The following is a 27,603-nucleotide window of genomic DNA, read 5'->3' on the forward strand; positions in this document are numbered from 1 at the left end:
GCGCGTGCAGCATGCCCCGCAGGCTCCCGTTCTAGCCTGTTTGAGTGTTTGAGGAGTGTACTCGGTGCGACAAATCTTCTGTAGGGATCCGAATGAACCCAAAAGTATTTTGGGGTAGAAAACATCATATTTTAAGCTGGAAATGAGGACCGTGGTGTAAAAAACCGAAATTCTCCTTTAAGTGTGCAAAGCTATTACAACTTGCCTAAATTGCATTTAAACATACATACAGTACTCCAACATATACTGTACACTGCACATTATGAACTTGTGTAATTTATTTAATCATAACCTTATGTTCAAAACAGGAAAGAGAAAAAAGAGGAAATAGAGAGGATGAATAAGAGAGGAAAGAAGCAGCAGCAGAGGGAGCAGAGAGGAGGACAGAGAGAGAAGAGAGGAGGACAAAGAGCAGAGAGGAGGACAGAGAAAGCAGAGAGGACAAAGAGCAGAGAGGAGGACAGAGAGAGCAGAGGACAGAGAGGAGGACAGAGAGCACAGAGGAGCACAGAGGGAGCAGAGAGGACAGAGGACAGAGAGGAGGACAGAGGGAGCAGAGAGGAGGACAGAGGACAGAGAGGAGGTCAGAGGGAGCAGAGAGGAGGACAGAGAGAGCAGAGAGGAGGACAAAGAGCAGAGAGGACAGAGAGAGCAGAGAGGACAGAGGACAGAGAGGAGGACAGAGGACAGAGAGGTGGACAGAGGGAGCAGAGAGGAGGACATAGGACAGAGAGGAGGACAGAGGGAGCAGAGAGGAGGACAGAGGACAGAGAGGAGGACAGAGGGAGCAAAGAGGAGGACAGAGAGCAGAGAGGAGGACAGAGACAGCAGAGAGGAGGACAGAGACAGCAGAGAGGAGGACAGAGAGGAGGACAGAGGGAGCAGAGAGGAGGACAGAGGACAGAGAGGAGGACAGAGAGCAGAGGACAGAGAGAGCAGAGAGGACGACAGAGGGAGCAGAGAGGAGGACAGAGAGAGCAGAGAGGAGGACAGAGAGCAGAGAGGAGGACAGAGAGAGCAGAGAGGAGGACAGAGGGAGCAGAGAGGACAGAGAGAGCAGAGAGGAGGACAGAGGGAGCAGAGAGGAGGGCAGAGGGAGCAGAGAGGACAGAGGGAGCAGAGAGGAGGACAGAGGGAGCAGAGAGGAGGACAGAGGACAGAGAGGAGGACAGAGGGAGCAGAGAGGAGGACAGAGGGAGCAGAGAGGACAGAGGGAGCAGAGAGGAGGACAGAGGACAGAGAGGAGGACAGAGAGCAGAGAGGACAGAGGGAGCAGAGAGGAGGACAGAGGACAGAGAGGACAGAGGGAGCAGAGAGGAGGACAGAGGGAGCAGAGAGGACAGAGGGAGCAGAGAGGAGGAAAGAGGGAGCAGAGAGGAGGACAGAGGGAGCAGAGGAGGACAGAGGGAGCAGAGAGGACAGAGGGAGCAGAGAGGACAGAGGGAACAGAGAGGAGGACAGAGAGGAGGACAGAGGGAGCAGAGAGGAGGACAGAGGGAGCAGAGAGGAGGACAGAGAGCAGAGAGGACAGAGGGAGCAGAGAGGAGGACAGAGAGCAGAAGAGGACAGAGAGCAGAGAGAACAGAGGGAGCAGAGAGGACAGAGGGAGCAGAGAGGAGGACAGAGGGAGCAGAGAGGAGGACAGAGAGCAGAGAGGATAGAGGGAGCAGAGAGGACAGAGGGAGCAGAAAGGAGGACAGAGGGAGCAGAGAGGAGGACAGAGAGCAGAGAGGACAGAGGGAGCAGAGAGGAGGACAGAGAGCAGAGAGGACAGAGGGAGCAGAGAGGAGGACAGAGAGCAGAGAGGACAGAGGGAGCAGAGAGGAGAGTGGGAGCAGAGAGGAGGACAGAGGGAGCAGAGAGGAGGACAGAGAGCAGAGAGGAGGAAAGAGGGAGCAGAGAGGACAGAGAGAGCAGAGAGGAGGACAGAGGGAGCAGAGAGGAGGACAGAGAGGAGGACAGAGGGAGCAGAGAGGACAGAGAGGAGGACAGAGGGAGCAGAGAGGACAGAGAGGAGGACAGAGGAAGCAGAGAGGACAGAGAGGAGGACAGAGGGAGCAGAGAGGACAGAGAGGAGGACAGAGGGAGCAGAGAGGAGGACAGAGGGAGCAGAGAGGAGGACAGAGGGAGCAGAGAGGAGGACAGAGGGAGCAGAGAGGACAGAGGGAGCAGAGAGGACAGAGAGAGCAGAGAGGACAGAGGGAGCAGAGAGGACAGAGGGAGCAGAGAGGACAGAGAGAGCAGAGAGGAGGACAGAGGGAGCAGAGGGAGCAGAGAGGACAGAGAGAGCAGAGAGGACAGAGGGAGCAGAGAGGAGGACAGAGGGAGCAGAGAGGAGGACAGAGGGAGCAGAGAGGGGGACAGAGGGAGCAGAGAGGAGGACAGAGGGAGCAGAGAGGAGGACAGAGGGAGCAGAGAGGAGGACAGAGGGAGCAGAGAGGAGGACAGAGGGAGCAGAGAGGAGGACAGAGGGAGCAGAGAGGAGGACAGAGGGAGCAGAGGGGAGGACAGAGCAGGAGAGTGTGAAAGCCAGGGCGACGTTAATCTGACAGGTGAGTACAGTAATGACTGACAGCATGATGGGAATAAACAGATCAGGGACTCAGAGGAGGGAGAGACAGTATGGAGTTACAGGAGAGAGAGAGAAAGAGAGAGGGGGAGAGAGAGAGACAGAGAGAGGGAGATTCCCACCTGGAATAGGCTGTATAAAAGGGGCTAGAGAGAGAGAGCACGCGCTAGTGGAATGAATGTGACTCGGCGACAGTTTATCATCCTCCAATAAATGTTTTACAGGTGAGTGCACTGCAGAAAGAAGTCAATCTTAAAGGGACAGCTCAGCCTAAAATCCAAAATACATATTTTTCCTCTCACCTGTAGTGCTCAAAAACTCAGGCAAATGACACAAAACGATCTAGATGGATAAATAGCACTACAGGTGAGATTTTAGGGTGTGCTGTCCTTTAACCCATTCTCATATTCTCTTTAAAAATAAACAGATTTTGGTTAAAACAAGTTAAAATGCTGCCAGTTGGGGCTTCCGGTATGGCGCTTGAGCAGACGGCTGCTTAAAAGTTCAGCTCTCCCAACCGGCCGGTTTTAACCCCCCTGGAAGAACTACAGACAATATAATTCATTTTGATAAAGAACATGGCGGGGGGAAACGATAAAGAAATTACAAATGGGAATGATTCCAGGCGAGATAAAGAAGAAAGGGCTGCCGAAAGTGGATCTGGCGTGGGGAGCCACGGCAACAATGGCGGAGAGACAGCTAATGCTAACATGCTACAAGCTATACGCAGCGAGTTCATAGACCTCAGAGCGGGCCTGAAGAATGACATGGGCGAATTTCAGCTCTCTTTGCGAGATGACATGCGAAAGGACCTGAATGAGTTTCGACAGGAAATCAACCAGAAACTTGAAGAAACCACAGGCGAGCTGCAAGCCATTAAAACCAGAGTAACAGAGACAGAGCAACGCATCGCTGAGGTAGAGGAGGAGTGGGATGCAGCGGCGAAACGAGCCATAAACCGAGCCCTGGAGAACCAAGAAATACTGCAAGCAAAACTGACTGACCTAGAAGCACGCACCCGCCGAAATAACCTCCGCATATACGGCATACCTGAGGGATCAGAGGGGAACAACCTGTTGGAGTTCATAACGAAGCTCATAAAGACGGAGCTTGGTCCTCCCTTAGCGAACGTGGAGCTCAACATACAGCGTTGTCATCGATCACTCGCCCCAAAGCCTCCCGCTGAAGCACCACCGAGATCGCTGGTGTTGTGTTTCCTCGAGTTTACAGTGAAAGAACAAGTGATGCATACGGCGTGGAAAAAGAAAGACGTCCGCTGTGAGGGGAAAAGGATCTACTTCGACCAAGACTACCCTCCAGAGATACTGAAGAAAAGAAAAGCATACATGGAGATACTGAGGGCTCTAAAAGTTAAGGGAATCCGCTTCCAGACTCCATATCCAGCCAAACTGAGGGTGTTTTTCGACAACGGGATGAAAATCTACGAGTGCGCGAGAGACGCTGCCACAGATCTGAAGAAGAGGGGATTCCCACTAGAAGACACCGCTGACCCAAACCCCACGGAGGCGCAGCTGCGGAGTTCAACATGGGAGAGGGTCGGAGCTGCAGGAGAGGGCAGGAGCAGGCGTCAGAGAGGCAAGAGTGCAGTGATCCGGGAGCGGCTCACAGAGGAAGGGATACGCGAGAGACTGCGGAGCTTCCGACACGAGCAGGGAAGAAGTGATGTCACAGGGTAACAAATATCACGTGATGCAGAAGGGGTAAGAGGCTGAGGCCACACACCTCCATTATGGGCCAGTTCAGTGACTGATAAGATGCACAGTATTCATAGGCGTGGCTACGGTTATATGTATTAAAAAAAAATAAAAAAAAAAAAAAAAGCTATACCATGTAAAAAAAAAAAAAAAAAAAAAAAAACGTTTTTCGAGAACATCACTGCTAACTTAATTATTTTTCGCCAACGCTCTGGGACTGATCCTCATTTATCTGTTGTTTATTATACCTGGAGTCTACCTGAGTTGATTGTTTTTTACCGGCTATGGGACAGTTGAGACACCACCGGTGCAGAGTCTATTTCTGCACGGACGAGAGGCCCTTGAAGGACGCAAGGCTTCCCTCTCAACTTGAAGTTACACTTAAACTTCGAACTTGGAAGTCTTTGTTTGTTTGTTTGTTTTTTGTTCTGTGCATTACTGTATGTGTTTTTTTTTTTTCAATTATTTATTTATGTATTTTCATCTTTTTTGCAATACAATACAAAGACAACACAAACAAAAACAACAAAATCCGAGAGGGGCAAATACAAGCAAATAATAACAACGGTCAGACAAATTCACACATAGTGTATACAACAATAGATAATGGTCAAAACAAAATTATTAAAGTATATTCAGAGGTCCATCAGAGGTTCCCACGTTCTCAAAAAGACGTCTCCCTTATTCTTCAAGGCATAGGTACATTGTTCCAGTCTCAATGTTTCATTCAAAGCTTCTTTAAACAAATTAAATGTTGGAGGTTTTTGATGGTTCCAGTTAAGCAAGATGCATTTCTTAGCTATATATGATATTATGCTAGTCCGTTTGATAGACATGGGGTCTAGTGTCCTGTCCAGATCCACACCAAAAAGATATCTTATAGGTGTACTCTCTAACGGGATTTCCAGGACTTTAACAGTCAGATCATGTACTGCTTTCCAGAAATGTTTCAGTTTTCTACATTCCCAAAAGACATGGATAATTGACCCTGTACATGTCCCACAACGATTACATTTGGGAGAAGAGTTAGGATACATCTTACTTAAACGGACCGGAGTAAGATACATTCTGTGCATAAATTTGTAATTCTGTTCGATTATCTTATTACAGGACAGAGAAGTAAATACATTCTGACACACACTATCCCACTGTTCGTCACTGAATTCACAGTTTAGATCTCTTTGCCATACCTTCTTGAGTGAAGTCAATGATGAACTATGATGATCTAACAGAGCTCTATATATTAAAGAGATTTTTCCTTTAAGCACTACAGCGCCCTCCAGAATCTCCTCCATATCTGACAGCCTCGTTTGCAGTCGTCCCTTCTTTTGAAGGTCAGTAATAAGATGGCGGATTTGTAGGTATTTATAAAAGTCCTGTTTTGGAATGTCAAATTCCGACCTCAGATCCAAAAAGGATTTCAGAGAACCTTCATTGAACAGATCATAAAACGTATGTATACCGTGTTCTTTCCACTTTATAAACAAGGACTTTCCAATTGAGGGTGTCAAATCTGGATTCGAGGATAGAGGAGCTAGCATAGAGATTCTGGTATGGGCCCCACAAAACTTTTTTATATCTTGCCAGGCTTGTAGATTATTGTTAGTTACATAGGTTCTCAATACTGAGTGTAGTGCACTTGTGTTATTAATAAATGGTAGAGAGGGCAAGGAGATGGGGTGGACAAGTTCTTCCTCAATCTCCTTCCAATGGGCTGCCTTTCGTTCATGTATCCAACTAATCAGATTCTTTGTTTGGGCGGCCCAATAATACAACTGGAAATCTGGGAGTCCCAGTCCCCCTTTTTCCTTAGACTTTGTCAGAGTTTTAAGAGCTATTCTGGGTGAAGAGTTCTTCCAAATAAAGGATCTTATCAGTTTGTTTATAGAGTTAAAAAATGCTTTATTTAAGTAACAGGGCAATGATTGAAATAAATAGCTAAATCGCGGCAGTACGTTCATTTTAATTACATTAATTCGTCCAAGAAATGAGATGGGAAGCAGGTTCCAATGTTCTAATTCTTCCTTGATCTTTTTAAGTAATGGGGTATAGTTCATATGGAACAAGTCTTTAAGCTTTGGGGATACGACCACTCCCAGATATTTAAATCCGCTCTGCGCCCAGGTGAAAGGAGAGATACTCTTTAGTTCGCTAGTAATGGATGAGTTTAATAGGCAAGCGTTAGATTTAGTTAAATTAATTTTGTAGCCTGATATCTTTCCAAATGTATTTATAAGGTCTAGCACTGCTGGGATTGATTTCTCTGGACTGGTCAGGTATAGGATTATGTCGTCCGCATATAACGAAATTCTATTATCCATCTTCCCAGCATTTATTCCCGAGATTTCTTTACTTATCCGTATAGCCTCAGCAAGAGGTTCAATCGCCAAATCAAACAGAAAGGGGGACAAAGGACATCCCTGCCGACAGCCCCTATATAAGCCAAACCTTTCAGTGAGAGCACCATTAACACATATCTGAGCTTGCGGATTGCTATACATTGCCTTTATCCACCCGATACATCTGTCACCAAAATTAAATTTCTCCAGAACAGAAAATAAATATGACCACTCAACCCTGTCAAACGCTTTTTCTGCATCAAGAGATATCAAAAGTGCTGGCTGCTTGTGCAGGGCAGAGTGGTCAATCACATTCAATAACCTCCGAATATTGTCTGAGGCATATCGTGCTTTTACAAAGCCAGTTTGGTCCGGGTTAATAAGGTTAGGTAATATATCTTCTAGTCTATGGGCAATCAGTTTAGATATTATCTTGAGGTCTACTGGTAGTAAGGAAATAGGTCGGTATGAACTACATTCAGCGGCGTCCTTATCCTTCTTGTGTATCAATGATATTATAGCTGTTTTCATTGAGTCAGGCAGGATTCCGTTCTCGAAAAAATCTGTAAGCATGGGCATAAAGAGGGGCTGTATTTGAGGCCAAAACGTCTTATAAAATTCTGCCGGGTATCCGTCCAAGCCTGGAGTTTTTCCTGAAGACAGTGCCATAATAGCTTCCAGCACTTCCTCCGACGTAAATGGAGAGTTCAACCATTCCTTTTCATCTTCAGAAATCGAAGGTAAAGATACCTTATCTAAGAATGTGCGAATATCTGATTCAGAAGGGCTATCTGACGTATACAGCTGCCCATAGAAGTCAAAGAATGATGTCTTTAGCGATTGTATATCATATTTCAGTTGGCCTGTTGTGTTGCGTATGCATTTTATTGTACGGTCAGCCTGTTATTTTTTAAGCTGATAGGCTAAAAGCCTGCTGGGTTTGTTCCCATATTCGTGATAATGCTGTCTAGTAAAGAATAAAAGTTTTTTGATATGTTCCGTTTGGATAAGGTTGAGATTGGCTCTAACCGTATTCAGTTTCTTCAGGTTTTCATCTGTGGGTGATTGCTTGTGGGTTTGTTCCAAATCGACAAGATCCTTTTTAAGTTGTTCAGCCTGGTTGGTAGCTGCCTTTTTCTTTGCTGATGTATATGAGATCAGCTGCCCCCTGATCACTGCCTTAGCTGCGTCCCATATTACTGCAGGAGTAACAGGGGAAGCTGCATTGTCCTGTCTATATTGTTCCAGCCATTTTCTAATGTTGTTGCATGCCTCAGTATTTGTAATAAGCGAAGAATTAAATCTCCAATATTTGATGTGATGTGTCTGTTGGGGAAGAAATAGTTGAAGGTATACTGGTGAGTGGTCCGATATGAGAATGGGCCCTATGCTGCAAGAGACTACAGAAGAAAGGTAATTCTGAGGTAAAAGGAAAAAATCTAGTCTGGAGTATGTTTTATGCCTAGCTGAGTAAAAAGTGTAATCTTTCACTGTTGGATTGAATTCTCTCCAGACATCAATAAGGCCTGCCTCGTTAGATGCAATCCGTAGTGCTTTTGATGCATTTGGATTAGAGGCTAAAGATGATGATTTATCCAAGCTGTTGTTCATACAGCAATTAAAGTCTCCAGCTATCAACCCCAAGTCTGCATTATATTGACTAAATAGGGTGATCATATCTGTCATGAATTTTGGACAGTCCTCATTTGGAGCATAGATGTTAAGCAGTACAAGCTCCTGACCAAAAAGCAGCCCCCGTACCAATACATACCGGCCCTCACTGTTATTATATTGTTCTTTAAGTATAAAAGGGAGATTTTTATGGATAAGTATTGCCGTCCCCCTTTTATTGCTTGTAAAACTTGAAAAATAAAGTTGCCCTACCCAATCTCTCTTAAGTTTTTTGTGTTCCTCATTGGACATGTGTGTTTCCTGTAAAAAGGCAATAGATACTTTCTCCTTTTTCAAAAATGTAAGAACTCTCTTACGTTTAATTGGGTGACCTAGTCCTCTGACATTAAATGTTATCACATTAAGTGTATTAGCCATATTGCAAATTGAATGTTAACTTAGTAATGCTTGACCATTGTGAAACAAGAAAAGAAAAATGAAAAATGAAAACAGACATAACAAACAAAGAAAAAGGTGCAAAATAAAAGAGCCCCCTCGACCCCCACTCCCCCACCCAAGAAACCCACAGCCTAGCCCCCAAATGACTAGACAACCCCATAGCAACAAGTAAAACCCTCAACTTGTCTGGCAGACGGTGAATACCCATCAACAACGCACAATGCCTATCTTTGAACTCTATCTAATTACCGTATATTAGTAAAGGAGAGAAGATTGCTTTGAGCTTGCACTTATACATGAGCAGATGATGAAAACAAAAACAAAAACAAAACAAAGGCAAGCTCTCCTTAAAAAAAATTTTTTTTTTTTTTCCTTCCTTCCTCACCTCTTCCCTCCTCCCCCCCCCTCCCCCCTCTTTTGTTTGTGTTTAATGCTTATGAAAGCAAACTCACCCCTGCTCCGATAAAGGACACTAACGGAGGGGAATAGAGAAAACAAATTGCTCCTAGCTTATGATAATAGGGGATAAGCCCCTTCCCCCTCTCACGAAACATCTGGTTACCATAATATAGCGGACAGAGCTGCCCCCTCATGTATATGTCAGAGAAAATAGCTCTAAGCTTGTGTTTACACATTAAGTGTATCAGATGCATCAAAGCTTATAGATCAAAAAGAAAAACCCCTCTGAAACTGTAAATATACAGAAGCTTCACATCTAAAATAAATGGGTTGGTAATAGCCCAACCGTTTATAGAGTGTTCAAACTCACCCCTCCTCCCGTAGGTTTTGGAGATAGAGGAGAGAAGAAAAAAAAAGAAAAGAAAAATATATATGCACACATCTACATACACACACATACACACACACGCACGCACACACACACACACACACACACACCCACACACACCCACACACACACACACACACACACCCACACACACACACACATGTGTACACATAAACACCAAACTTCTCAGTCCTCCTAACTTAAAATACCCACAAGAGAGAATACTCTAAGCTTATGTACTTAATATAACTTACACCTAAATCTATAACAGAAAGCAAATATTCGTCTAAGAGAAAGAAGAAAAACAAAACAAAAAATTGTACTGAGCTTATGTTATAGAAAGAGTTTGAATGGAACTCACCCCTTCATCTTACTAAACAAACAGTTCAAACCTGACCACTCGTCGTGTGTCTTATTTGTCAATACTACGGTGAAAGTCCTCCGCCTCTCTTGGTGAGGAGAACAGCTGTATCTTCCCGTTGTGTAGGACCCTCAGCTTGCACGGGTTGGGGTGGAATCCACGGAAGGTCCCCTTATCGATAAACAGCTTCTTGACGGTGTTGAACTCCCGTCTCTGGCGCATGGTTTCTGCAGACAGGTCCTGTGCGAATGAGAGCCTGGATCCGTTGTGTTTTATGTCCCGTTGTCTCGTTGAGCGCATCACCAGCTCTTTCTCTTGGAAGTTGAGGAAACGTATGAGGACGGCTCTGCTGAAATTGGGATTTGCTGGTGCCAGCGTGCGGTGGACTCTTTCCAGTGTGAAGGACCTGTCTGGGCCTAGGTTCAGCCATTGGGGTAGCATATCATGCACAAAGTCCAGAAGGGGACGACTGCCTTCGGCGCCTTCTTTGAGGCCAAACACCCGGATATTCTTTCTCCTCCCTCTGTTCTCCAAATCGTCCGTCTTGGCCTCCAGGTATGTGATACGCTTCATAGCCGAGGCTAATGCTGTAGCAGCGCTGGCTAGCCCGTCCTCTGTTGTTGATATGCGGGTCTCAGCTTGCCCGATACGTTTTTCGTTGGTTACTACTTCTCGTTTGATATCAACCAGGCTGTTTTCTAGCGTTGTAACAGAGTTCGCCATTTCACTCAAACGCTTGTCGATTCCATCCAGCTTTGAGCCGACCTCTGAGCGGAGTGCTTTTAGCTCGTTCAGCACTTCAGCTATTTCCGCCATGTTGCTATCTTCGTTAGCCTCGCTGGTCACGGTTGATTTCCTGTCTTGTTGTCTTCTTCCGCGAGCTCGTGTAAAAATGTCACACTCTTTGACATCCGCGGGTTTTGGCAAAGACATGTCCCTGTTACGGGCCAGGTTTATAGAGGTTTGGGGTAGTTTAGGTGCGAAGTTGTGAGGAGCCTTCACTCTACGCCGCCATCCTTGTTCGGGTCACGTGACTCTACTGTATGTGTTTTGACGATTTTATGATGGTATACTTTAGTTATAGTTATTGTTCTTACTCACATGTTGCCAGTATCAGAAGAATGATTAGCAAAGGTTATGGATAGGAATGTAAAGATAATATCACTAAATGTAAACGGGCTTGTTAATCCAGTCAAAAGAGGCAAAATAATGGCCAAAATGAAAAAAGAAAAAAAACCAAATAATCTTTTTCCAGGAGACTCATCTCTCACAGCCTGAACATGAAAAATTGAAAGGGTTTGGATACAGGAACACATTCTACAGTACTTTTAAGGGGGGTCATAAGAGAGGTGTTTCAATATTGATACATAACTGCCTTAACTTTGAATTACTGAAGGAGATCAAAGACAAAGAGGGCCGTTTCGTCATGGTTCGGTGCAAAATTGATGACAGACTGGTTACATTGTGTAACGTGTACATCCCTCCAGGAAATAGCCAAAATGTCCTGAAGAAGTTATTTGATTTGATAGACTCGGAAGCACAGGGCACGCTGGTCTGTGGGGGCGATTTCAACATGGTGATGAACAATAGGAGGGACTCAACAAGTTATAACAGAAACCAAACTACACAATCTAAATTATTCAGGAAGTACATAGAGGAAGCGGGGCTGATGGATATTTGGAGGGACCTTCACCCAACAGACCGAAATTATACATTCTATTCAGCACCACACACCAGCTACTCAAGAATCGACTACTTTTTTATACATAGCAATGACAGGCATAGAATACAGGAATGTAGTATTGGGCTGATGGATGTCTCGGACCACTCTGCACTATATCTCTCATTATACCTAGACAGCAGACCTAGAAAAACAACATGGAGGCTAAATTCGGGCTTACTCAATAATAAAACAGTGTTAGAACAAATAAAAACTGAAATAAAGTCTTACATCGAACTAAATGATAATGGGGAGGTGAGTCCAGTCATGCTCTGGGATGCACTGAAGGCTGTTCTTAGAGGGAAAATAATTGCAATCAGTACCGCTAGGAAGAAGTTAAAGGAGCATAGACTTAAAACACTGGAGGAGGAACTTAAAAATTTAGAAACAATACATAAAGAAAGGAAAGCACGCCAGTTGCTGGATCAGATTAAAACTGTGAAGAAAGAAATAGATGAAATATATACAGAAGAGATAGAGAAAAAACATAAATTTTTGAGACAATCATATTATGAAGTAGGCCCAAAGGCAACACGTCTATTAGCAAGGCGTTTACGAAAAAAACAAATACTGAATACGATAAACAAAATTAAGGACATAGAAACAGGAAAGACATCCAGCAACCTTGAAGAAATAGAGAAGGCATTTGAATCATACTATAAAAAACTATACACACAGCCACATCAAGAGAGCAGCCAGACGGTGGGTGCGTTCCTGGACTCACTGGACTTGCCCTCCATAGGAACAGAACAAAACGAACAGCTGACAAAGTCAATCACAGATGAAGAACTAGATGCAGCAATAAGTAGACTTAAAAATAACAAGTCGCCGGGTGGAGACGGTCTGCCAGCAGAGTGGTACAAAGCATTCAAACAGGAAATAAAGCCTCTTCTCCTGTCCTGCTTTAATTGGGTACTTAAAGAAGCAACTATACCACCATCTTGGAGACAAGCTCTGATTTCGGTTATCCCGAAAGAGGGTAAGGATAGAGAATTATGTAGCTCTTATAGACCAATATCAGTCCTGAATCAGGACTACAAACTTTACGCTTCCATCATATCTAGAAGGCTTGACTCTTTCGCCCCAGAACTGATCGAGGAGGATCAGACAGGTTTTGTTCGGGGACGAACGACCCAGGACAATATAAGGAGGTCGCTTCATGTTCTTCACCATGTTGGGCGGACTCAGGGCAGTGTGCTGCTGGCAAGTATGGATGCGGAGAAGGCTTTCGACTGTGCAAACTGGCAGTTTTTGTTCCAAGTATTAGGGAAATTTGGATTCTCAGAAGAATCAATAAATTGTATAAAGGCACTATACCATAAACCTATAGCTAGAATAAGAGTGAATGGCGGTCTCTCAGATAACATCGCTCTAGAGCGTGGGGTGAGGCAGGGGTGCCCATTGTCTCCCAGCCTATTCGCCTTCTATATTGAACCACTGGCACAGGCAATTAGACAAAATCAAAAAATAGAAGGAGTGGTCGTGAAGGACGTGGAACATAAAATTGCACTGTATGCAGACGACATATTATTGTACATGAGTAACCCTCAAGTCTGCCTGCCCACTCTATTTGATCTCCTTGAGGAATATGGCAGGTATTCTGGTTATAAGCTAAATATCCAGAAAACGCAGGTTTTATCCCTTAACTTCACCCCACCAAATAGTATTAGACAGAATTTCCCACTTAATTGGAACCTTAAAGCTATAAAATACCTGGGGGTCTGGATAACACAAGATTTGGATGACTTATATGAAAAGAATTATGTCCCTATTAACACCAAAATAAAAGACGATTTAAGTCGATGGTCTCTGCTCCCATTAAACTTCAATAACAGAATTGAGACCATTAAAATGAATATCCTATCAAGATTACTGTACCTCTATGTCCCTGCCAGTTAAAATCCCCCCTAAGCAATTCAATGAATGGGACAAACAAATATCGAGGTTCATTTGGAATGGTAAAAAACCAAGAATTAGATATACTACGCTCACACTGAGCAAAGACAGAGGAGGGATGTCTCTACCGAGTCTCAGAGACTACTACTTTGCTGCACAACTCAAACCACTTGTGTCTTGGTGTGACGGAGAAGTAGTGGCTAAATGGAAGGTTATGGAAACAAGTAGGTTGGAAATACCTATACAAGCTCTACTGGGAGATAAAAAGCTAGCCAAGTCCAAATTCGATAAACTAGACCCAATCACAACCTTTACCCTTCAGAATTGGTTTACCATTGTCAAGCAACTAAAGATAGAAAAACAATCAAAGAAACTAAGATGGATAGCACACGATACAGCGTTTGTCCCAGGGAAGATGGATCAAAGATTCCAATCATGGTGTAACAGGGGGATTACAGCTTTTTGTAAAATAATGGAAGGAGATAAACTGAAGAACTTTCAAGCTCTGAAAGACGAGTATAACTTAGAGAAATTGGACTTCCACAGATATTTACAGTTACGAAATTACTTTATTCACGAAATCCAGGATCAAGGTCTTCATGTACAACCAAGTCCACTGATAGAATTACTAGTACAGACATATACAAAGGGGACAAGGGGAATAGTGTCGAGGTTGTACCAAAGCATTAATGGTTCTAGAAAACATACAACAGACTATATTAGGGAACGATGGGAAAAGGAACTGAGTACTGAAATTACTGCTGAACAATGGTCAAATATTTGTAATACCCAATTCACAACTACAAGCTCGAATACCTGGCGAGAATTCTGCTGGAAAACTATGACACGTTTTTTCATTACCCCCAAAGTTAAATCAAGGCAGCTAGGAATTCCACAAACATGCTGGAGGAATTGTGTTGGGGGGGAGGCTAACCATTTCCATGTTTTTTGGGGGTGTCCAAGAGTGGTGCCTTTCTGGAGTGGTCTCTGTGACAAAATACGAGAGATCTTGAAATTACAAATACCAAATACTTGCCTTACCCTGTGCCTAGGGGACATTCCGGATGACATCCCGAGGAGTGATGCTTATTTACTGAAAGTCTTTATAGTGGCAGGGAAAAAGGCCATCACACGTAAATGGCTGCAAATGGAGCCTCCAAGCTTGGAAAATTGGTTTCAAATAGTCACTGACATTTATCAAATGGAAAAGCTCACTTTCATCTTAAGACTAAATGCAGCGGGATTTGAGAAGAAATGGGGAAAATGGATCGACTATGTAGAAGAAACGACTAAGGGCACTTAAAAAATGGGGGCCTCTCCCTCCTCTTCCCCTTCCCCCTTTTTTTCTATAAATCTTATTGTCTTAAAGCCTCTACCACCTTTAACTGAAGAAAGCTAATTTAACCATTATTTGTAACTCATGTATAAAACTGGAACTGTATATGTGAATGAATGCTGATATGTTTGTACAAAAAATACCATCTGTTTTTATGTTATCTATGTTTTTTGTTTGCTTTATATGTTTATTGAAAAATCAATAAAATCATAAGTAAAAAAAAAAAAAAATGCTGCCAGTTGGGGGAGGGGATTTCATACGATCTGGTGTTTACATGTAGGGATGCTCCGATCCGCGTTTTTCGCCTCCGATACCGATTCCGATATGTGGGGGTCCTGTATCGGCTGATACCGAGTACCGATCCGATACCAGTGCTTGACATTAACGGCTGTCCAGTTGCCCTTGGCAACCTTAAAAAATTGGCCTGTGGTTGCCTCAGTGGCAACCACATTTTAACATATAACAATAGGGACAGCAAACAGCAAAATGTGCACCCCAAAATAAACATGTTTCTAATATTCCTAAAACCCTAAATCGATATTAATAAGATGACATCACAGATCACACACAGACTCTCTCTCTCATCTCCCCAATGCAGCCCTGCGACTCCACAGTCGCTAGGCATCAGCTTTTGGTTGCCGAAACTGTAATATGGTTGCCATTCTTAGTCACCTTATATTTTAGTAATTAAGATACTATGCACTTAGTCAACTGGCATGGGTTGGTGGTACAATATGGAAATGATTCCTGTCAGAGAATCCTTTGTGGTTTGAGGTTTGATTATTTCCATGAACTGAGTGAACATACAGATATTACAGGGTCTGAAATAAACATAAGCTAATAAATGGTCTTGAGTTTAATGTAGTCTAATGGTCCTTACACATCAAGAGCGATGCGAATATACGGCACGATGCGAGTTTTGACCCACCTGTCAATCACAGCCACAGATGTGTACACGTCGAAAGCGAATTTCTGAAAAATCGACTGTGGTTCGAAAAAATAAACACCGCAATAACGCTCCGCGAAACTTCGCCGTTGGTATGCACGGTTGCATTGACTGATATAGGTTCGGAAAATATTATTGACGTGCGAATTAATCGCACGAAAAAAACGTGCTCGGTGTGTAAGGACCTTAAATCCAAATATAACAAATATGATGGTTATTTCTGTTATACAATAGCTAAGTACACTGTGTATTGAGATAAGTAACTAACTTTACCTCTTTTATTTAGCACATATTAACAGATTGTCTTAACTCATTGAGTGCCAATGACGTCTAAAGACGTCAATTCAAATAGTAACGTAGAGTGCCAATGACGTCTAAAGACGTCAATTGCGTTTTTTGACGGTGGGACATGGATCAAAGCCTGATGCATCTCCTGTGAAAGTATGGGGGATTTTGAATGTGTATAAGCTATTTTACGGACCCATTAAGTGGCGACAGTGCTCTCCAGATTTGAGAAAGGTGAGGAAAAACAGCAGAAAAAGCCGTGATGAAACGGAAACCGATGCATGCTGGAGCCAGAGCAGCACAGATTGCTCTGGCTGGAGCTAACGTTAGCTGCGAACAGCAGCCAATCCGCTCCCACAACTGAGCCCCTCTGTCTCTGCTGCGATAGTTTCTCCACACGATTAGCCGCCAGAAAAGAAAACCAAAGCCAAACCATTCTCATGAGAATGGTTTGGCTTTTCGGTGTCGCGCTGGGAGCCGGCGCACAAGGCGGAGCGCTCGGAAAATAGACTCTGGGTGCAGCGCACTTTGAAACGCGCAGCAGAAAGCCCAGAATCGGACGCAGCTTCATCCCAGTTCACAACCGAAACCCCAGAAACGCAGACGAACTCAGCGAGCCCGATCCAGACTCCCCCGACGAGCGGCCGCCATCCGAACGTGGATCCGCAGGCAGCAGAGACTCGCCTGACACACGCAGCAGAGCGAGCAGAGCCACCAGAGACACTCCCACGGAGGAGGAGTTTGCAGTTGAGGGGGGTGGGGGTGCTGTTTTATTGAAGGAAATTACTGTTCAGATGTTTCAGGTCAGAAAATATTAGCTTCAGAGTCAGTGATTTGCTTGAAATGCTTCATTTCACAAAAGGCTCATTATCTCAGCTTCTAGTTTGAAACGTCTGTTTTTGGTGAAATCAACCTATCTTCTCCGGCTGATAACTAAAGAACGGAAAATTATATCAATAAACTTTTTTTTGCTGATGATACAAGAGAGTCTCATCGTTCTTTGGGCGTGTTCGGTGTTTACATAGTAATATCACACAATATTCTGTGGGTCTTGAGTTATCACTGAAAACGCTCTGAAAGGGCTGGCACTGGGAGCATCCGTTTTCCAAAAGTGGCTGGCACTCAATGAGTTAATAAGGGAGAGTAATAAACATTTCAACTGTGTCCATACATACACCAATAAAGCCATACAGAATTAGGCTACTATTATTAGCACACAATAATCAACATTAGCCTACATTAGCCTGACCAGCACTGATAATAACGTAAGGTAACTTCCTCTGAAAAGTAGGGTACTTAAACCGTCAGTCAATTGAGCAAGACGTCGGCAAGTAGGCTATGCTAAACAAACAAAACAGAATGAGGTAGAATTATTCACAACAGAAATATCACAGCTTACATGTAGGCTATGTCCTCATGCAAACTTCAGGGTTATAGACAGTCCATATTATTGTCTCTGGACAGCGTTTCACCACATAGAGCATGCAACAGCTGCTGCTCGTTAAAGATCGTTAACTAGCTGCAGAGTCAGAGTTGCTCTTAATCAAGCAGGGCTGCATCAGGGAGATGAGAGAGGGTCTGTGTGTGATGTCAACTTATCAACTGGGCAGCTGTTAATGTCGAGGCCTGTGTCAAACTGGTTGGTGTAGCTAGCGTGAAATACCTCCAAATAGGTGATCCTTTGGCTTGCTCCATGCTGTTAGCTGCTGCTGCCTAGCCTACATCAGCTTGTTTGGAAACAGCCAGGCAGGCGTGCTGAGCACGTTGCTAGCGTATGATGTCACACGCTGCACACACATAGAATTAGAGTGAATAGAATGGCCCCTATGGATCGGTCCATTTGCCACCGATACCCGATCTAGAATTTTGTGCTATATCGGGGCCGATACCCGATACCAGTATCGGATCGGCGCATCCCTATTTACATGCACCCAGAGCATGCATCCATATAATTGAACAGCTGTGCCACGTGCGCAAAAGTGATGAATACAACTTGACAGGTCTGCCAACTCTCGCATTGACCGTGAAAAAGCAATTGACACTTCTCACATACTTCTCACACACTTCTTCAAGTAGGCTACATTTTCTCACAGTGAAAAATTAATTCATACTGTAGGCTATCATATGAACTGTCACACGGAAATGAGAGACACGGAATCCTGATGAGAAAACGTTTGGAGCTTTTATAGCCTAACGTTACTCCGTGCGGGTTTCTCGTCGCTGGAGTGAAAATCTCCACTTTGTCCGCGCGCATACGGTAGTTAGAAAATCTCCTCTAATTTCTTGCTGCAGCAGGCAGGAGTCTCCTTTATGTCAAGACAGAGGGCATCATCATGGGCATGTGCAGAAAGAAGGCAGCCAGAGAGTCAGTTCCATTGTTTGCATGAACATTTTTCCTTTGATCGGTTTATGAAAAGGTTTAAACGACCTCTCTGCAACCGATTGAAATTAAATTTTGATTGAAATTAAATTTCAATCGGTTTGGGCTTGTTAAGCCGATTGAGGTGTTTATATGGAGCATTTTTAGTTTGTTTGGGCTTTTACACCTATTTCAAGCTGATTACTATGGTCCATGTAAACGTGCCTACTGTCTTCACCCATAAATGTGAGACCAGAGCGGTTTCTCAAAGTCAACGAAGGATCCTCATTTGGCTGAATTTCAAGGAGGCTACGTCATCGGAGGCCGCTGAAGGACTGTTCCAATGTCCCAATCCTACAAAGGACTGTTCCAATGTCCCAATCCTACAAATGACTGTTCCAATGTGCCAATCCTACAAAGTACTGTTCCAATGTCCCAAACCTACAAAGGACTGTTCCAATGTCCCAATCCTACAAATTACTGCGTCCTCAGGAGAGAGACATTTCGAGGATGCCCATGTGTTTCCTCAGCGCACGTGAAGTACCAACAATTCTATGCACACGGATGAATGATTGCTCCCAGCTGGGTCTTTTAAAAATGGCAAGCAGCAAAACATCACCGGCTGCACAAATTTACACGTTTAAATTTAAGTATCTGTCATCCGTGAATATGTTATAACTTTAGTGTGCCAGCAACTATTAATGTCCAATTGCTTATTAATAAACTAGAAAATTCTGTGAAATCTGAAATCTGACGGTGGGACCATGACGCAATCACGCACACTCGCTAGCCTGTTGTTTGCTCTTCCAATGTGAGGAAGAACTCTTGCCTGCAGAGGCAGGACGTGACTACCAAGGACAAGTCCTGCAAAGGAAGGATCCTTGACATTGAGAAACGGCTCAGGACTGCTGGCCTGTACACATAGGACCCAATTCATTCATAGGTTTAGCCTATGTTTACAATTTTAGTGTAGTTCTTTTTTGTAGTTCCTCATTTGGTTCAAAGCCTTTTTTGAGTATTTCTTTTATCTGTTTTGCAACTACCGATCTGAAAAATGCCTGGTTTCCCACAAAATAAACATCTGTGGTGAACCTGAAGCCTACCTCTGCCTCTTCTCCTGCTCGCCATCCTTGCATGCCAAAAAGTCAGTGGGTTTATTTTCAAATTGACGAAATCTGTTAATCCAACGATGTTATGCTGCATCCTTTTTTAATCATGGCCTATATAGAGTTCAACAGTCATGTGACATTTCTTGCACTGGAAGTGAGTTTCCCATCCATTTTCTCCATAGACATTTCAGAAAACCTTATACGAGTTTTAAGGCTGGAACCAAGCCACCCCATGACCTACTGAATCATGAGTGACCATAAAACATTTCAGTTGGGGTAAAAACAAAAAATAAAGACGGGGGAAGAAAATCGGGGGGGGGGGGATTCACCCCGATGTTATTTTTTATGTAAGACAGGAGCTCTCTCAATGTCAAGGTTCCCTCCTCAGCAGGATGGGTCCTTCCTACTTCCTAGTCATGTCCTACAGAGGGCAGACAAGAATCCTTCCTCACATTCAAAGAGCAAACATTTTGGAACAGGCTAGCGAGTGTGGGTGATTGTGCCATGGTCCCACCATCACTCCCGCACGAAAACACAACAAAGGAAATTGACAAAGCTAGTTAGGGGGCGGCTGTAGCTCAGGAGGTAGAGCGGGTCGTCCACTAATCGCTTTGGATAAAAGAGGTCGGTGGTTCGATTCCCGGCTCCTCCTCTGCATGTCAAAGTGTCCTTGGGCAAGATACTGAACCCCGAATTGCTCCTGATTTTGAGCCAGCACCCTGCGTGGTAGCCTGCCGCCATCGGTGTGTGAATGGGTGAATGTACCTACTGATTGTAAAGCGCTTTGGATAAAAGCGCTATATAATTGCAGGCCATAGTTAGCTAGCAGGCTAGCTAACAAATTTAGCCATGACAGCTCAGTTAGCCTAACGTTACCAAAGTTTCTAGCTTATTAATAAATAATTTGGCATTAAAACGTTTGCTGGCACACTAAAGTGATAACATATTTCTAATGCTCACCATTTTTAAAAGACAGCAGAGGAATAAAAATGTTCCGTGAAGCAAAGTTTACTTTTCTGACCAAGCAGAGCCCATTTCAACTTCTGAACTTCCCACACCCTTTCAAAGCATACTGCACTGATTGAGTACAGGTTGAGTGAAGTTCTGTTTCTTTCCACCTCCACAAAGAAGACTCTTCATAGTCCTTTGGGCACCCCATCATCCCTCTTTTTTCCTCCTTCTCAGATAACCCCATTCTAGCAAACTAATTATTACCAAGGTCTGAAGGAAGACGTGTGGGAGTGAGGAATGGAGTGAGGAAGAGAGAAAGAGGAAAGGAACAGAGAGATCAGAGTCTGGTCGTTTAGTCCTCGGTGCCATCCTCCAGCCCCCCTGCTGAGCATACTGCAAAACACACATCAAAAGAACAGGACTACACGCTCACACACCTGCAGTGCCCTCTTAGCCACTTTGATGAAGTTTGCTTGAAGGAAAATAGATGCGTCCACTGGACTAGTGAAGACTAGAAAGGGATTATTTCAAGGGATGAGAGGCGTAAGGAATCAATCTAAGCAGCAACACTTGATAAACACTGGTGTTTATGTATTTTTGGACCGTGCAGAGAATTTCAAAGACTTGCCAAGGAAACAATCTGTCCCTTTCTCTATTTCTCACTTTCTTCACCTCTTGTTTACCACACAGGGAACATGCTGCTGAATTCAAGGTCCAGCCAACCACAAGTAGACAATAGACCTTTACAGAGGGGGAAAAGGCAGGCGTCCTGGTGGATCAGTGATCTAAGGAGCATACCATGTAAATGTGATGGCCTGGGTTTGAATCCAACCCAAGACCTTTGACACGCCATCCCTCTGTGCCTCGACTTTGAACCGCTTTGAACTGTCCAATAAAGGCAAAAATGATTGCTTACTCACCATCATATAATCTGTGGCGTGGAGGTAGTGTTTACTCACAAGCATATAATCTGTGGCGTGGAGGTAGTGTTTACTCACCACCATATAATCTGTGGCGTGGAGGTAGAGTTTACTCACAAGCATATAATCTGTGGCGTGGAGGTAGAGTTTACTCACAAGCATATAATCTGTGGCGTGGAGGTAGTGCTTACTCACCATCATATAATCTGTGGCGTGGAGGTAGTGTTTACTCACAAGCATATAATCTGTGGCGTGGAGGTAGTGTTTACTCACCATCATATAATCTGTTGCATGGAGGTAGTGCTTACTCACCACCATATAATCTGTGGCGTGGAGGTAGTGTTTACTCACCACCATATAATCTGTGGCGTGGAGGTAGAGTTTACTCACAAGCATATAATCTGTGGCGTGGAGGTAGAGTTTACTCACAAGCATATAATCTGTGGTGTGGAGGTAGTGTTTACTCACCATCATATAATCTGTGGTGTGGAGGTAGAGTTTACTCACAAGCATATAATCTGTGGCGTGGAGGTAGTGTTTACTCACCACCATATAATCTGTGGCGTGGAGGTAGTGCTTACTCACCACCATATAATCTGTGGCGTGGAGGTAGTGCTTACTCACAAGCATATAATCTGTGGCGTGGAGGTAGTGTTTACTCACCACCATATAATCTGTGGCATGGAGGTAGTGCTTACTCACCATCATATAATCTGTGGCGTGGAGGTAGTGTTTACTCACCATCATATAATCTGTGACGTGGAGGTAGTGTTTACTCACCATCATATAATCTGTGGCGTGGAGGTAGTGTTTACTCACCACCATATAATCTGTGGCGTGGAGGTAGAGTTTACTCACCACCATATAATCTGTGGTGTGGAGATAGTGTTTACTCACCATCATATAATCTGTGGCGTGGAGGTAGTGTTTACTCACCACCATATAATCTGTGGTGTGGAGGTAGTGTTTACTCACCATCATATAATCTGTGGCGTGGAGGTAGTGTTTACTCACCACCATATAATCTGTGGTGTGGAGGTAGAGTTTACTCACCATCATATAATCTGTGGTGGGGAGGTAGTGTTGACTCACCATCATATAATCTGTGGCGTGGAGGTAGTGTTTACTCACCACCATATAATCTGTGGCGTGGAGGTAGAGTTTACTCACCATCATATAATCTGTGACGTGGAGGTAGTGTTTACTCACCACCATATAATCTGTGGCGTGGAGGTAGAGTTTACTCACCATCATATAATCTGTGGCGTGGAGGTAGTGTTTACTCACCACCATATAATCTGTGACGTGGAGGTAGTGTTTACTCACCACCATATAATCTGTGGTGTGGAGGTAGTGTTTACTCACCATCATATAATCTGTGGCGTGGAGGTAGTGTTTACTCACCACCATATAATCTGTGGTGTGGAGGTAGAGTTTACTCACCATCATATAATCTGTGGCGTGGAGGTAGTGCTTACTCACCACCATATAATCTGTGGCGTGGAGGTAGTGCTTACTCACCACCATATAATCTGTGGCGTGGAGGTAGTGCTTACTCACAAGCATATAATCTGTGGCGTGGAGGTAGTGCTTACTCACCAGCATATAATCTGTGGCGTGGAGGTAGTGCTTACTCACCAGCATATAATCTGTGGCGTGGAGGTAGTGCTTACTCACAAGCATATAATCTGTGGCGTGGAGGTAGTGCTTACTCACCATCATATAATCTGTGGCGTGGAGGTAGTGCTTACTCACCACCATATAATCTGTGGCGTGGAGGTAGTGTTTACTCACCACCATATAATCTGTGGCGTGGAGGTAGAGTTTACTCACCAGCATATAATCTGTGGCGTGGAGGTAGTGCTTACTCACCAGCATATCTGTGGCGTGGAGGTAGTGCTTACTCACCAGCATATAATCTGTGGCGTGGAGGTAGTGCTTACTCACCACCATATAATCTGTGGCGTGGAGGTAGTGCTTACTCACCAGCATATCTGTGGCGTGGAGGTAGTGCTTGCTGGCCATACAGGCTTCCAGCCTTTGAGGCACCTGCTTGATGCTCTCGATCTCGTCCAGCAGCTGGAGGACGTGCTTGTGCTCGATGCCCTCTATCCAAAGCTTCCTCAGCTCGTCCCTCTTGCAGTGGAGCAGCATCTTACAGGACAGCAGGTTCTCCTTCACCTGGGGGAAAAGGAGGATTTGACATAATAAGTGAGACAGAACATGAAGCCCCTACATGTACTGTATGTCCATTTGGCCCTTTGTGCAGTAGCCAGTAGCACTAAACAAATGCTGGAAGTGCTGATTGTGGCTACTACTGCTGTTGCTAAGAGACCATTGAAAACCCATTAGAAGCACAGTGCCGTTCTGATGATGGTGGAATTATGAAACACATAGTTGTGGTCCACACTTGTGATGATTGGTCGAGTCACACTCAAAGTCACTGACCACATAACTGTTCATTTATTCATGCTTAAACCAACAATTAACAACTTGTCTGTTGAACTTAAATAGTGATTTTACAACAGCTAAGTAGCCTAACAACTAGGTTAATGGTTGTCAAAAGTATCGATAGTATCGATACTGAAAATTTGAATCGGATACAATACTCATTTGCAACAGGTATCGATAGTATCGAAAGTATCAATACTAAAAAAAAAAATAGATACAATACTCATTTGCAACAGTTTTGATACTATCAGTGCTTTCTTTTAATGAAAAATCACTGATTTTCCCCTCCCTATCATTGGGTATATGTTGCTTCAACAAGCTAAACGTGTTCTTGTGGCTGTGGTTCTTGTGGTGTATTCCATCTGTCTAATTTTATTTTTATGCCTCTTGATGTGTCATTATCCCCCCTTCCCGTGGTATCGAAAATTGTATCAAGTATCGATATTTTCCTGGGTATCTGTGTCGAAGTAGAAATTCTAGTATCGTGTTTATCTTATTTGATATTATTTATTTACTTTTTTCTCTGTATTGTATTGTTGTTTTGCTGTAACTGTGAAGTTATGCGTGTTGTGTTGTGATGTACGTGTTTTGTTTGTGTAAACTTGAAAAATCCCATAAATAAATCATTAAAAAAAAAAAAAAAAAATCTAGTATTGTGACATCCCTACTAACAACACATCTTAGCTGTTCTGAAATCACTATAAAATAAATCATGGCCTCTCATGGATTATCATTAGCTTTCGTTATTGGTCCCAAAAATTTTGGTTGGATGTTAAAGCATACATGTATGCTAGGTTTGCAACACCAGAGACCTGAGTTCTAAACCTTTAGCAAAAGCCAAAATTGTCACAGCTTATCGCGGACTGATGCTTGTTCATTTCTTCCTCTCAGCACTGGCAGGGACATGCAATATTCATCCATTCCAACGGTAGCCAGTGCTGTAAATAAAGATCCCTGGTGGACAATGGACATGTAGCCTAAATATACCTCTTTCGTAGACGTGTGACAAAAATAACTGGATTTTACTTGTTGCAGGCTCTTCTTCATGATGATGACATCATGCCTTACTCGTAACACTGGACAGTGAGTGTCATGTGATGAGACATACCTAAAGATACCCCTTGAAAAAATTTTACATCATATCAATGTCCCTATGTGGGGGGATCTTTGAAATACAGGTGACAATGAAAGGGAGGTAGTGATCTTATCTGAACACTCATTCTAACACTGTGACTGTTGGCTCAGCTGTTACGAAGTTGGTCCCCGGGCGCTGTACACAACTTAGAAACTGCCCAGTGCCCACTGCTCCTGGCCTGCCCCCCAGAGGAAGGACAAGCCTGGATGGTTAAAAGCAGAGGCAATATTTAAAGATCCAAGATTCAAGATTAATTTAATAGCCATAGTGAGTAAACATGTACAAACGAGGAATTTGTCTTTGTGCAGTATGCAGCGCAGCGATCACAGCAATAGCAAAAACAAATAAAATAGCAGACAGTAGACAATCTTCAAATGATCTGAGATATGGTTGGATGGGTGGATGATTGGAGAAGGATTTCAGTGTCCAATTGCACAACTGGGCAAGCGAGGCCACGTAGCGGCCAAGCTGTGGGCGAGGTCGTGTTAAGGCCTAAATATACTTCTGCGTCAAGCCCATCGCCGAATGCGCCGGCGAGCCTGCCAAAATGTCCATTTCAGCAATGCATGTGTGTCAGCATGTGTGTGGCTGGCAGCATGTGTGTGCTGGGTAAAGACGGGTTTGTCCATCTGACTTTGACTTTGACTTAACAAATGTGGAATTTACAAAGCCAGAAGAAAACAAATGAACACAAACAGCCCTTGGAGAAAAGGTTGACATACACTGCTGCAAAATCCTCTGACAGTCTCTCCCAGAAGCTCTATTAGTGATGGAAGTGTCAAAGTCAGTGAGATAGACAGACGCACGTGTGTGTGTGCACACACACACACACACACACGCACGCACGCGCACACACATGCACGAGTAATCAGCCAAACCCTCACTTGTATTAAAAATTCCACTAACGTCCATATGACAAACTCCCTGGCACTATCACTCCACCTTCGCTGTAAAAAAATTATATTATTATTATTCTGTGTGTGTGTGTGTGTGTGTGTGTGTGTGTGTGTGTGTGTGTGTGTGTGTGTGTGTGTGTGTGTGTGTGTGTGTGTGTGAGCATGTGTGTGTGTGTGTGTGTGAGCATGTGTGTGTGTGAGCATGTGTGTGCTGGTTGGGTGTGGGTGTGTGGGTGGGTGTATAAAAGCAGTGATTTTCTTTGAGTCATGACTCGATTTGATTGCCTACATCCAAGATGACCTTAAACTGAATTGGTATGATCCTGGTCTGCATAACAATTTGGTTAAATCAAAATTGGATCCAGAATCAGATAATAAAGCATCGGGAATGACTGTCTTTTTTTGCCAAATCTATATCTTTGTTCGGTGGGGAGTGATAGACTGACCTCAAAATTGTGAATCATTTTAACACGTATGATAGATTTGCTTTCAAGTCTAATAGAGAAAACACTGTCCAAGTAAAAACATTATATATAACAGGTATGCCATATCAACTTAGGACAAACATGCTAAAAAGATATAAAAAGATACAAATAATTGCGCCATGTGTCATTCCATGAGTTTGTTATGATTAACTCATTGAGTGCCAAGGACGAGTATGTTCGTCAATTCGTTTAGTAACGTAGAGTGCCAAGGACGAGTATGTTCGTCAATTGCATTTTTTGACGGTGGGACGTGGATCAAAGCCAGATCCATCTCCTGTGAAAGTATGGTGGATGTTGAATGTGTAAAAGCTATTTTAGGGACCCATTAGGTGGCGACAGTGCTCTCCAGATTAGAGAAAGGCGAAGAAAAAAGAGAGAAGAAGTAATGGGGAAACGGAAATCACATCGATATGCATGAAGCATAACGTTAGCTGTGCCTGTGAACAGATGTCAATCTGCTGCCACAATTGAGCCACTCCGTCTCCGCTGCGATAGCCCCTCCATATGATTTAGTTGCCGACACCAGCGTCTTTCTGAAAAGTTACATTATTCTCAGCTGGGAGCCGGCGACAGGCTGTGAAAAAGCGGGGTGCAGCGCACTTTTCAGTGCAGAGCAAACGCAGAGCAAACGCAGCAGAGCCCCAGAGACACTCCCACGGAGGAGGAGGAGGGGGGTGGGGCACGCAGGGCACTACAGCATACAACCATTGACAGTAAACACAGACCCAGACAGCAGGCTCGATGCACAGAGAGACAGGCAAACAAGCTAGAATATCTGATGCCCACCAGCAGTAAATCAAGACCAGCAAGAAGGTAAATGGTCTGCATTTATATAGCGCTTTTATCCAAAGCGCTTTACAATCAGTAGGTAGTCTACTCTACATTCACCCATTCATACACCGATGGGTGCCTACACACCATCGGGAGCAATTTGGGGTTAAGTGTCTTGCCCAAGGACACAACGACAGCAGCTGGGAGGGAGCGGGGATCGAACCGCCAACCCTTGCGTCATTGGCCGACCCGCTCTACCTCCTGAGCTAAAGGCTGGGTTCACACCGACGACCCAAGCCTTGCCTATGCCTTGCCTTTACCCAAGCTTTTAAATAGGCGTCCGTTTTAGTCAACGAGGCTGTGTACACAGGGCGCCTCAGCGTGAACCCTGCGTGTACCCACGCCTTGCCTGTGCCTTGCCGATTTTATCGAATAGGCGTGAGTTCTATTTTGAAGCCGACAAGGCGCGTGCAGGCAGACTTCTTCTGTCAAGCCATGAAAG

General features: G+C 44.1%; 1 protein-coding gene across 4 annotated transcripts in view; it reads right to left on the reverse strand.

The window, feature by feature from the left end:
* Positions 1-27,603, reverse strand: part of exoc4 (exocyst complex component 4) — a 298,065-nt gene that overhangs the window by 262,224 nt on the left and 8,238 nt on the right. For 3 of the 4 annotated variants that reach the window (XR_014553501.1, XM_083654561.1, XM_083654562.1), the window contains exon 3: positions 23,350-23,544. Coding sequence is in view for 3 of the 4 variants with exons in the window: in XM_083654561.1 (XP_083510687.1) it covers positions 23,350-23,544 (195 nt within the window). In the remaining variant the exon portion in view is untranslated. Of the gene's footprint in view, positions 1-23,235; positions 23,259-23,349; positions 23,545-27,603 lie in introns of those variants that run through there. The other variant, XM_083654560.1, reaches the window with a different exon arrangement.

This window comes from Poromitra crassiceps (genome assembly GCF_964638095.1).
Source record: "Poromitra crassiceps genome assembly, chromosome: 2".
NCBI lineage: Eukaryota > Metazoa > Chordata > Actinopteri > Beryciformes > Melamphaidae > Poromitra > Poromitra crassiceps.